The 12,362-nt window shown below is 34.3% G+C and overlaps 1 protein-coding gene across 1 annotated transcript in view; it reads right to left on the reverse strand.

The window, feature by feature from the left end:
- LOC129229344 (transcription factor SOX-13-like) overlaps positions 1-12,362 on the reverse strand; it is a 145,188-nt gene that overhangs the window by 65,552 nt on the left and 67,274 nt on the right. Inside the window, 6 exon segments of the mRNA XM_054863634.1 lie at positions 4,216-4,384; positions 11,403-11,545; positions 11,547-11,715; positions 11,717-11,891; positions 11,894-11,931; positions 11,963-12,157. Coding sequence (XP_054719609.1) covers positions 4,216-4,384; positions 11,403-11,545; positions 11,547-11,715; positions 11,717-11,891; positions 11,894-11,931; positions 11,963-12,157 — 889 coding nt within the window.

The raw sequence follows: 12,362 nt of genomic DNA on the forward strand, positions 1-12,362 counted from the left end.
CTCAAAGTGTCCAGCTAAGTAGCATGCACAGTGCTGTTAAAAAAAGTGTTGACGAAAAACTGTTAACCACATCCAATTCACTTAAGAAACGAATGTTCCGTCAGAAGGATTATTGGAGGAACGGGGAAGTTGCGTTCTTTTGAAACCGAAACTAGTAAGACAAGTGGGCAAAAATGTGTTCTTCCGCGGACTCCTTATTCTGTGCAGATAGAACTTTTATAAGTTTCATTTAGAGGATGAAAATGTAGTGATTGTGGTTTTAGAAACCGAGAAGTGAATTTGTGAACTGAGCACACAGGCTACTGTGTGAAAAATAACGTGAAGTATGAAAAATAATGAAGTATTCGGCACTCTTAGTCGGTATTTGTATAACAGGTCGTATGAGTGGGAAATGGAAAATATGCCATTCAGAGCAATTCACCAGCTGATAATTGATGATGAATCAGTATTCTGATGAGAAATAAGAATAAGAAAAGGAAGAGAAATGAACCAATCAAACTATATCGATCCAAATTACATTTCAATGTCCACATTTGCGAATTTAAATCAAATTTTTTTTACGTACACCGTGTACACCTCACATGCCCAAGCAATTTATTGCATGTGCATGTCTAAAAAAATGTATCATATACAATAGCGCTCGTTTATAGCGATGTTGAAAGGGACCAAAAAAAGTTTCGCTATAGCTGTAATTCCGTTATAAAAAGTTAAAATAATACACATTAAAATGCATAAAAATAAATTGCGAACATTTCTAAACCAAACATCAAACTCGACAAGAAAAATTAAAAAAAAAAAAAAAAAAAGGCAAGTTTTTTAAATCGTAGTTTGATATCAACAAATTTAATTTTAAAAACCGATTCATATTCATTCATACGTTCCAAGCTGCCGAACTATAAAATTCACCAACGAACCGTTGAAAAATTCTTGAAAAAGCTACGTCACCTATGTCTTGCGTATGGTTAAGAAGGAAAAAAAACTGCTGAAACCTCGTAAATAATCTTAAAGACTGATGGCCATGATGACTAATGACTTTCCTGGGGTTCGCCATGACGTTTCGAAGAAAATGGCAAAGAATGTGAGTCGCAGGGAAGGATGTCCCCCTTTCGGACACGGCGAATTAAAGGAAGCATTTCGCGTAGCATTACGGGTGTGAGAAGACCCAGGAATGTTCATAGCCCATGAACTTTCAGCTGCAAGTCATGTTCCATCCGTCGAATGTTCCATTCCAGTGTGGAGTATGGTTGTCGCTCCAACGCGGCTGTCGGCAAATCGAGAGAACTAATGATGCGAAGGGGGAGTACAAGCGATTTAGTTGGAATATATCTCAGAGTAACTTTCGCTAAGTAAATGATAAATTGAGCACTTGTATTTTACTTATTTACAGAAAAATGAAGGTAGAGCAATCTTAAACGCCGAGTCAATTTGATTGTCCAAGTAGAAATGACATCTTTGTTCCAATTCTTGAATTTTCTATTCGCCTGTTTTGTCCTCTATTTCAATTTGTTTTATATTGTTTCGAATAAATATTTAGATGTGCCTCCAAATCAGGGCAGACGAGACACCATGTCAGCCTAGTAGGAAACTAATGGCCCGGCTTCGATCTGACAAGGGGCCCAAATGGCTCTCGCAAGCCCAGCCTCAAATTTATTATATATATATGTATTCCTTAAAGTCATTAAAAGCAAAACAAATACAGGATTTTTATTTTTTGATAAACATCAGGGGGAAGTTTCACAGACGTTTGTTTTGGCGAGATTTGGGATTTTGGCAGAGTGTTATGCGATAAATATAGTCATTTCGTATTCGTTTGCTATTAGCATATTTAGTTCTATGTTCTATTATCTCAGCTTGGAGTGAATTTTATTTTGATTTATTGATATGAAAAAAATATTGAAAACAGAAATTGTTAGTGTTTCAGGACAGTAGTTAAAAATGAATATAAATTATTCTAAAACCGCAAATGCAGCACAAAAGTAAGAAATGAACATTCAGTTGAGTCAAGACATTATTCGTCAAAAATATTTCACACTTTTCAGACATCATCAGGTTTCGATAAAATGTATTGCTTAAATACAAGATTGGATATTTAAATCCAAATGACCAATCGAATGGGATATACCTTCAAAACTTGTTCTTTTTATGGTAAACATTGAAGGCTTATTATGGAGAAATGGCAAACGAGGTTCAGGGATTCACAAAATTAAAAGATGAATAAAGTCGAAATTTAAGAAATGGTGTGCAAAAAAAAGAAAAAAAGAAAAACATACAAAAATGAGGGGAGGGGTGCTTAAGAATATCCAATAGGAAAAGCATGGTATCGATGAAAAAAGTGTGGACAAATTTCGACATGACTCTGGAGTAAAGAAAAACTTACAAAATAAGGCACAAACTTCTTTACAATTTGTCCATTTTCACTAACTGTACATTTATTTTATTTTATTTATTTATTTATTGTCGCTTCAGATATGTTATAGTGGCATTGATGCGAGCAAACAAAAAACACTGATCACAAATTTTCAAATCTCGGAAGTGGTCTATTCTAGAATCCTTACAAAGCCAAATCAATGAACGCACCATTTTTAATTTTAAGGCAAACCGAAAAGGAGTAGAAATTTCAGCATGGTTAATGATGTTCAAATCATCTGTAAGAAATTTGGTCACGTTTCGCGTTTTAAATATATAAACAAGCGTTTCTAATTAAGTGATATTTATCATCAAAACCATTGTAATTACAACTGTATCACAGAGTTATTAAAAATGACGCAATTTATTCACAATACAATTCGGAATTCGAAACTGATTATGATTGACCTTGAACAAGAATAATTCCACCATTATACTTAAGGTGAAGTAAGAAAGTTGAAACAGGATTGCTATGTTAACTTTTTAACGCTTAACAAAGTAGATAGGTGGGTTTAGGAGAGAAAGTTGGAGCAGGATTGCTAAGTTAACTTTTCGCGTTTAACAAAGTAGATGGATGGGCTTGACAGAGAAAGTTAAAACTGGATTGCTAAGTAAACTTTTCAACGTTTAATAAAATAGATATGTGGTCTTAGGAGAGAAAGTTGAAATAGGATTGCTAAGTCAGCTTTCTAGCGTTTGACAGATAGGTGGGTTTGAGAGAGAAAGTTAATCAAAATTACTAAGTTAACTTTTTAGGTCTGAACAAAGTAGATAGGTGGGCTTGAATTTAGTGCAGCACAAAAGTTATACGTGGCTTTTATGCACCAATCGTTTGTTGCAAATTTTATCGACAAAGTATTGATTCTGAAGGGGTGAAGACAAAAGAATGTGTAGGTATGAAAGAAAGGAAACTTAGGAAAAGGACGACATTGATGTCGATACAGCAATGGCGACTTTAGTTAAGAAGTCTTCGATGAAAATAAATATTTCATCAGAGTTATGAGAAATAAAATGAAGAAAAATTTAACAAAACTATGAAGCAACGACCAAGTTTATGCTGTTAGCTTAAAGCTTCGTTGTAAGTTCTAGGTTTTAGGTTAACATTTAAATATTTTTATTAACAAGAAACAGTATAGCGCACAATGTTTAGTTCTTACAACGTTATGTTTCATCAGTAATTCTTCTTAATATTTATTACATTGATTGATATTTCTTTGGTTAAAACTGTTCAGAAGAGCTTTATAGAATCGTTTTGCGTTTTTTTTTTTTTTTGGATGAAAAATAAAATTGGTTGATTGAGTTTCAAAGATAATTACCGGAATCCTATAATCAGTATAAAGAGTTCCCCGAACATAACCATCAAAGAGAGATAGCAAGAAAATAGATAAAGATTATAAGTTTCTTTTAAATTAAAATTTTTAATGCTGCGTTGTTGGCAACAACTTAGAACAGTAAGTTCAGGGGGGAAATGAGTTCTGACAAGTAGGACACAAATTCTTGTGTGCAAGAGAACTTTTACTCTGCTCCTCCTTTTTTTGGTGGAGGGGGGGGGGGTTAATACGAGTGGCTCACAACTTTTGATTTTGTTGGTGAAGGTACTGAAGGTAAGCAACTTCCAATATAAAAAATGGCACGCTTACAGGGAGCAGTTTTTATTATATTTTCATTTCTAATTATCAGTATCATCATACAACAACCAATGGAGATTTGGTAACCTTCACCATCGTTACGCTTTAAGTACTCGCTCATGTTTTTTTGTCTTTCAGGATTAGACCACTGGCTCTAAGTTTTAAAGTGTAATTGACTCACCTCTCTTTGCTGCTCTTGCTGCACCAACTGCTCCCTCAGATGTTGTAGTTTCATTATCATGCCCGTAAGGAGTCGTTCTTTGTCAGAGACGCTTTTTTCATCAGAGAGTGCCTCCCTCAGTGCCTCGCTTTCCATTAGGACAAAATCTGCCCTAGAATCGGCAGCGCTCCTGTGGAAGGGGGGAGAAATATTAGGAATTTGTAATGAAAATCTGGTATGCAATTTCAAGTAATCAAGTTACTCAACAGATGACGCCACTTATATTAGACACACTGACTTCAGTTGCGCCATCTATTGAGTAATTAGACAGCTAGAGCGGCAGATCGCCTATTGGGAAAATACCAGGAAACCTTATTCTTATTCTTCTCTTATTAACTTCTCAAGATATAGAAGTCATAACCAACAAGAAAAAAGGTTGATTGCTGAATGCTCAACTCTCGTTTCAGCTATTAGCACTGAAATTGAATCAGTAGGGTCAAAAAAATTGAATCCCTTAGGGTCAACATTTGAACCAAATTTCGTTTAATTCCACTAATTGCTTCCTGAGATAAAACAGGTACGCATAACGTAGAAAACGTTCGATTGCTCTACCCCCCTTGAAGTAATTGGCGCCGAAAACTAATATGCACCAATTCACATGATGGCACATTCACATGATGGCATTGTGTATCAAATTTTGTTCGGTTTCATCAACTGGTTTTTGCTTAAGAGCGTCTACAATAAACCGGTCACACACATATAGACAGACAGACATTTTCCAAAAATGGTCAAAATAGACTCAGCACGCTTCAAAACGTGCAAATCCGTTGAAATCAAAAAATCGTCACGAATTTAATACTTTCTTATATAGATCAGATATAAACGAAAATAATACTGAATAGGAAATTTGCTAGAAATTTATCAAATGGGAGTATTTATTTGAAATTTATTAAAAAATAAATAGGATCAACTGACTGTAATGTACGTAATATAAGAGCTTTCAGAGTTGTTCTGTGTCAGAACCGTGCTCATGTTGGCCCGCCATCATCTTTGCTGAATCTGCTCGAATGCTCAAGGGAATAAGGTAATAGAATAATATTAGTAACAACGAATAGCGTTCATGTAAATAACTTGGCAATTTCATTGGACATTAATTACAAATTCTCACAAATGTTTATTTTGCTAATTACATTGATGAATTCTGATTGGGCAGGATCATAAAAGATGAAAGTGATCAATGTTAAGACTTTCAAATTTACTACCCAAGTCTTTATATGAGTACGTGGGGGTAATTACAAGCTTTAGGCCCAACATAAGCTCATTAATTTGTAGAGCTGAAAAAAGTTTTATTAGCCTATAAAATCAAAGATTTAATGCATGCATTAAACGAAGAATGCATTCTGGGCATTTATTGCTCGCGTTCGTTACGCTAGCCTTTTTGAACTGGAATTGTAGAGTGAAAATAAAAGTAGTTGCAGCGAATTTTTAGAATTATCAGTACTACATACTTAGGTGATGAAAGAATATTTCAGAATTATAACCAAGTAGATATTATAAAAGAGTTAAAGCAATGCATTTTTTTAATGTAAAAAGAAAGTGACGTATAACAGGAAAAATTGTTTATTAATTGCAGATTTACAGACAAGATTTTGAGGGCTGTCAAATTTTATCAAGAACATTTTGAACCTTTATTTATTTATTTATTTATTTAAGTACTTAATTTTGTGAAAATTTATGTTTTATAACAATGGACGTTTTGTTGAAGTTATAATTGATAGCCATTCATTTCGGGCTTTTTCAAAGGGATTACATTTGAAAATAATTCAAGCTGCTAAGTTTAATAGGTGAAAATTTGATAATCCATCGCAGACTTTTATTTTACGTTACACTAGCTTTAGTTCACTATAAAATGCCAATGGCGTTACTTTTGCTTGACATTTTTTCTCAAATTTTAGCAGGTGTTATGTCAGCAAAAAATAGACTTCAGCTGGAGGTTAATTATTTCTTACTTTATTTAGATTTTTGAGGGTGACTTTCAAAAACTATGAGGGGGATTATAGTTGCAAATTATTTATTATGAACTTTTGATTTCAATCAATCCTGGACTTTTGAGGCAGATTTGATACAAAAGAGATTACCCAGATGAGTAAAATACCATTATACAGTTTTCCTTAACAACCGATTTATCCGATTAAGAAATAATGTCTAATATGTTAAGTTTTTTAAAAATGTATATTTTAAGTTTTTTTTAATGCATATTATATGCTTATTGATCTAAAATTCGTATTTCAGGTAAGGACACCCATGGCTTTAAGTCACCTGTTGAGAGATAAACACCAAGAAATTACACAGTTCTTTAGATTTCATATTGTAAATTATGTCAAGAGAGAGTGTTTGCAGAGGTAAATTTGTAGCTTATGCACTATATATTTTTTTTTAAATATTAATTTAGTTGATGTTAGGCTAAGTTTACTTCTGGTAAACTGAATTCAGCAACTACATTCAAAATACACTCTGTCCTTTACTTTTCGTTCTCTATTCTTCCATTGCCAAAATATTTCTCCCTTTGTTTCGGCAACACTCATTTCGCTGTGGAATGGAGTTCCAATGGTTGTGGATGTCACAAATCACAGGGCTCTTTAGCTAGAAGAAGTCCTACTTTTAGATCAAAATCTACCATGTAAATATCAGGTGTTAAGAAACCGAACTTTAACAGGATGAATATCTAACCGCCTAAAATTCTGACGAGGAATTTATGCTGACCACCAGATCTAGTTCATGGCTAATTCATACTCCTGACGTTGAATGATGAATACTATTTAATTTTAAAAATAAACAGGATATTTTTAACACGTGACAGTTTTTCTGAAAACAATTTCTTGACTATAATAACAATAACTAAGCACAAAAATGTTCTTTCTTTAAAAAAATTTATTTTGATATATATTTGTATATTAAAATATGGTGTAAGTATAAATTTCACTTAAAATAATGAATTAGCTTAACCATCATTATTTTCCGTTTTTCAGGCTGGCAGCAGTCTTTCACAATCTTCCTTATAACGATAATTTGTGTAATGTAGAAAAATAAACGCACACTTGTCGAAAAAGAATACAAAAGACCTGATAAGAACTTATTTAAATTTTTATTCACCACTTTGATTGAAGGGTGTTATCGAAAAAAAGAAAAAAAAGAAGGAAAGAAAGAAAGAAAAAAAAATCCTTCAACTGAGAATTAAAAGGAGTTTCAGAACGAAAAAAAAAAAAAAAAAAAAAAAAAACAATTTCATGAATTTTATGTAAAAGTTTAAGGAGTTAAAAGTTAAGTTATCTGAAGTTAAAAACTTATGTGTAAGTATTATAAATAATGAATATTGTTTATAAATGTACAACTATTGATTTTTGTCTATTTTCAGCTATTTTTCGGAAATATGACTTGAGTATGAAACAGTTAATAAAATAAATTTAATCATGATGACTTTTACTGTGTGCTTTGCTAATAAAACTCCTGATAGGGTTTGCAATTGCGACTAAACCCCCTAAAACTGAACTATATTTACACCAGAATAAATGCTTGATAATTAATTCTATCACACAGTTACAAAGTAACATTTTAAATTCTATGTGCACGAATTCAATTCGTATACTTATTTAAAATAAACCATCTTGGTATCAAACTAATCTCAAAATAAAGTCTTCAAAGAACCACTCTTTCTAACATTTTGTTGAACATGTTTGGGCATACTTTTACTAACAGCAGGTTTGCAAACCACCTGTTTATACTACAAACGTTTATTGTGGGCGATTCCAGGAATTTACTACTACTACAACAAAAGAACGTTAATCGCGAATGAAACACCAACAGGTGGTTTTCATTCTTATGGTGTTGAATAGAAAAAAGGGAAAAGGTATGACACGCCTTTAAAACCCTATTGTTTCTGCTAATTTTCTGAAAAGAATGTTTTAGTAGTCGGAGTTTATGTGAAGAGTGTATTATTTCTATGAGACCAGACGTTTTTAAATAGAAGATTTGAATAGCGATTTATAAAGTTCGGGCTTTTTTATATTTATTAATTAATTGCATTTGACCTTTTTGTACAATTCTTGGTATAGCGTTCATGGTTTTTGGGAAAATTCTCCCAATTTTGGTGAAATTTTCTATTTTAAATGACAAACTAGAGTTTAAATAGAGCTTTCTTAAAATAGAATAACAATTACAAGAATTTGAAACTTTCTGAAAAAAAAAAAAAAAAAAAACAATATATCCACGATAAATTAAAAACATTTTTAATTTATCGTGTTATAAATAAATAAATGTATTATTTGTCATCGATTTTGCAAAAATTTTCTTTGTTTTAATATTTCACTTAAATTATTTTTTAGGAAAAAGAAAACCGATGGATTTTTACAAAACTCTTAATGCATGAAATATCAGTTCAGTGAGATGTTGAATAATCTATGAAAGGATTAGTCTCCGCAGGCCTTTGTGAAGCTTAATTAAGGGGGAAGGAATTTCCTTTTTCGCGTAAACATTTTGTTTTTTAATTTTTTTTTTATAAAAAACAGTCTTAGTTATCAATTTTGGCATGATTGAAAGATAAGTTCTTGTCATTTAGAATTGAAGCAAATCTTTTAAACTATTGTTGTTTTGCAGACAGCAATTATTTGATATGATTACGCTCCATATTAATAATTAATAATAAGAAGAATACTAAAAATAGTAAAACCTCGGGACGTTGGAAATTCGGACCTTCCGGATTTTGAATTTTCCCGAATTTTAGACACATTATTATATTATTTTAATGCCGATTTTGTTTAAAGTAAAACGTTTTTAAATACGCAAGGAACAAAGGGATAAAAACTAAAATGAGCTATAAAAATAGCATTTAACGTAGTAGTGGTGTATTGTAGAGATACAAAATGTTATTTTTTGAAAATGTTTGAAAAATACTGTTTATCTTAGCAATCAGTTAATTATGAGATAGAATACTCAAATTAACTACTTAAATTACGTGTTGAAAATAATCAAATGTAATATAGAATCCAATAGTTCTTTTTGCAGGTTTTTTTTTTAGTTTTTTCTCAAACCCGTCTAAGGTCTTTAATTGTTTCATAGTTTCATTTTGCGACTAAAAATTTCTCATCAACATCGATAAAGATAATTGGCGATGAACAGAAGTGTTAAAATTGGAACAATTGGCAAAAGACAAAGATAAAATATCCTAATTGACGAAAAACTATTAAATTAAAAAAAAAAGTTGAAAAAAAAATCTTCTAGAAGTTTTCGGAATTTGAAAGTCTAGATTTCCAAGGTTGTATTGTATAAAAAAAAATCAACTGAAGTGTTTTCCAAAACTTTAAGATATTGGTGGATATTAATTCTTAGCTATCTCATACACCACGCAAGGAAGAGATCTCGAGAGCTAGTTTTCCACATGACGTATATCCTTAAAATCGTGCCTCTCCTCACCAGAAAGTGAAAAAAATAATAGAATCATGGGGTGCAAGCACCTGCCGCATCCCTTTCTGCGTCGAGAGTTGACAAGTGTACGGAAGCGAGGGAGAACGGGGGATGCGATCATCCATTCGGAGCCGGTTAACACGCTCCCGAACGCTCGCTTTGCGAACGCATCGTCATGCCATTCAGCATCTTCGAGATTTTTGCTATGTTTAATACAACTAGTTTAAAGTTAATTTCACGAAATAAGATTAAATCCGAGCCAGTTAACACGTTCTCGGAGACTTGCTTCGCGAACGCATCGTCAAGCCATTCAGCATCTTCGAGATTTTTGCTATGTTTAATACAACTAGTTTAAAGTTAATTTCACGAAATAAGATTAAATCCGAGCTAGTTAACACGTTCTCGGAGACTTGCTTCGCGAACGCATCGTCAAGCCATTCAGCATCTTCGAGATATTTGCTATGTTTAATACAACTAGTTTAAAGTTAATTTCACGAAATAAGATTCAATCCGAGCCGGTTAACACACTCTTGAAGACTCCCCGCTTCGCTAACGCATCATCAAATGATTCACCATGTTCGAGATTTCTACATGTTTCGATTTCAAGTTAAGTTCATGATGCAACACTGAGACTCAATCGGGCCCGGTTAATAGAATACACTCCCAAAGACTAGCTTCACGAACGTATCAAAAAGCCATTTAGCATGTTTGAGATTTCTGATTTAAAGTAAATTTTGTGATGCAATCTAAAACATAAGACTCATTCGCAGCTGGTTAACACGCTTCGAAAAACTCGGTTCATATAAATGTATATCATCTAGCCGAGTTAATAGTGCAGGTTTTAGAGTTAATTTCGTGGTGAAACACAGGGAGGGGGGGGGGGGTCGTAACATTTCGCAAGGTTACTGTTTTAAGCCCCTTTGAGGTTAATTACGACAAAAATATTTTCCAATGCCTTTACAGACACAAAGATTAGATAAATATTATGTTTCGTTTATGATCGCTTATTCTCTGTATGCTTATAAGCATTCAAAACTAGAGATGGTGATCATATTTTTGAGCAGCAGTAACTGTTCAATTTCTGAGAAAAAATAATTAAGAGGTTCAAATTTCGAAAAAAAGCCTGCAGGGATGTGCTAGGCTCAAAAATATAAGGAATTCCAAGAAAGAAAACATACAAGTATATATTTTGAAGACTACAGTGCAATAAAGTTTCATACACAAACTTTTTATAAGGATAATTAAAATGCACTGACATATGACCTCTTCTCACTCTTATGACAACTATGACAGGACTTCACAAAACATTTATTAGAAAAAAAAGCTGACTTTTTGACTATCTATATCTGGTGGGCGATCGGATAGGGGCTTTAAGAATTCTTGCAGACGGGGGGGGGGGGGGGGTAATCTTTTTGTTTGAGTAACATCAACTTCTCCAAATACAGATGCTTTAACTCAATGCAATGAACTTGGAGCATGGAACTCCATCTAGCCCCACCGTATGGTGTGACCTCTTCGGTTTTACTAGTACATTGCAGTAAGTCCAATGTCGCTTAGTGGTTATGATCGCTGTTTTTCACCAAGACGACCTGGGTTGTAACTTGCTACATTGGGGCAGGGTTTGGGCATAGGAAAAGCATCTCACTTTTGTCATGTGGCATTCCAAAGGTTTCGAGTCAAAAGGTCGGGAGATGGTGGAGATTGAAAGACAGATAGAGAAATAATAAAAGAATAAAACACTTATTTACCCATTCGTTTGTTTCCTTCCCATTCCAGCATAGCTCCCCGTTTCCATTTGTTGGAACCGGCCATGTTCCATGGGAGAATAATGTCCGGGTACATTTTCACTAATGCTGGTGCTGCTGCTCATCTTCGAGGTGAGTTTTTTCAGGGACATCGTCCATGGAACGCCTGTTGTTGGAAGATCTCCCGCCACTTTCGTGACTGCTACAGGGAGAGGCCGCCGGTTCCATCGCCCTCAAGGATGACTGTCCAGGCGATGTGGTCAACCGCTGCCCACACTCGCTGCCACTATAGCAGCTTGGATCCGAATCGGAATCTGTGTCTCGACCCCCCCCTGGACACGCTCTGCAAGAGTCTTTGTTTCCGGCTGGGGTGGTAGAAGGCAGACGAGGGGATCTCCAGCCTCCCCTCTGCGTCGCTGTCCGAGTCTGCCAATCTGGATGGGGAGCAACTGTCCGAGGCAATTGGAGAAGGGGTCATGTTTATCAGAGAAATTCCCCTTCCTCTTCCTCCTCCTCGTCGAAGGAATCTCTGGTGTCGTTCGCTAGCCGTTCGTGATCAGAATCGTCGTCCGAGACTGGGGGGGTGTTGTTGCTGGTTGTTCAGAAGGTGGTGGTGCTCTTCGACTTCTGGAATGGGGGGAGTGTGGAAAGGGTGGTGCTGTTTGTCCAGAAGATCAGAGGTGGTTCTGTGGTGGCCATTGTTCAGGTCGTCCGGTGTGAACTTCGTCGGCGGACTCTTCCGTTTAGATGACATTCTCCTAAAAAGGTATAAAAAATAAATTTTCAGAAATGCATCATCATAATACAACAAATACAAATTACCATTAGCTTTGCACAAAACTGCGTTGCTTCCCCCCCCCTCTTTATTTTAAAGAATTTTGTTCAGTAAGCATAATTTTTTAAAAAGCAAACTAATTTCTATTTAAGAATTTTGGAAACTAAGAATCATGCCCATTTTTCTAG

The sequence above is a fragment of the Uloborus diversus genome, chromosome 9 (assembly GCF_026930045.1).
Source record: "Uloborus diversus isolate 005 chromosome 9, Udiv.v.3.1, whole genome shotgun sequence".
Lineage (NCBI taxonomy): Eukaryota > Metazoa > Arthropoda > Arachnida > Araneae > Uloboridae > Uloborus > Uloborus diversus.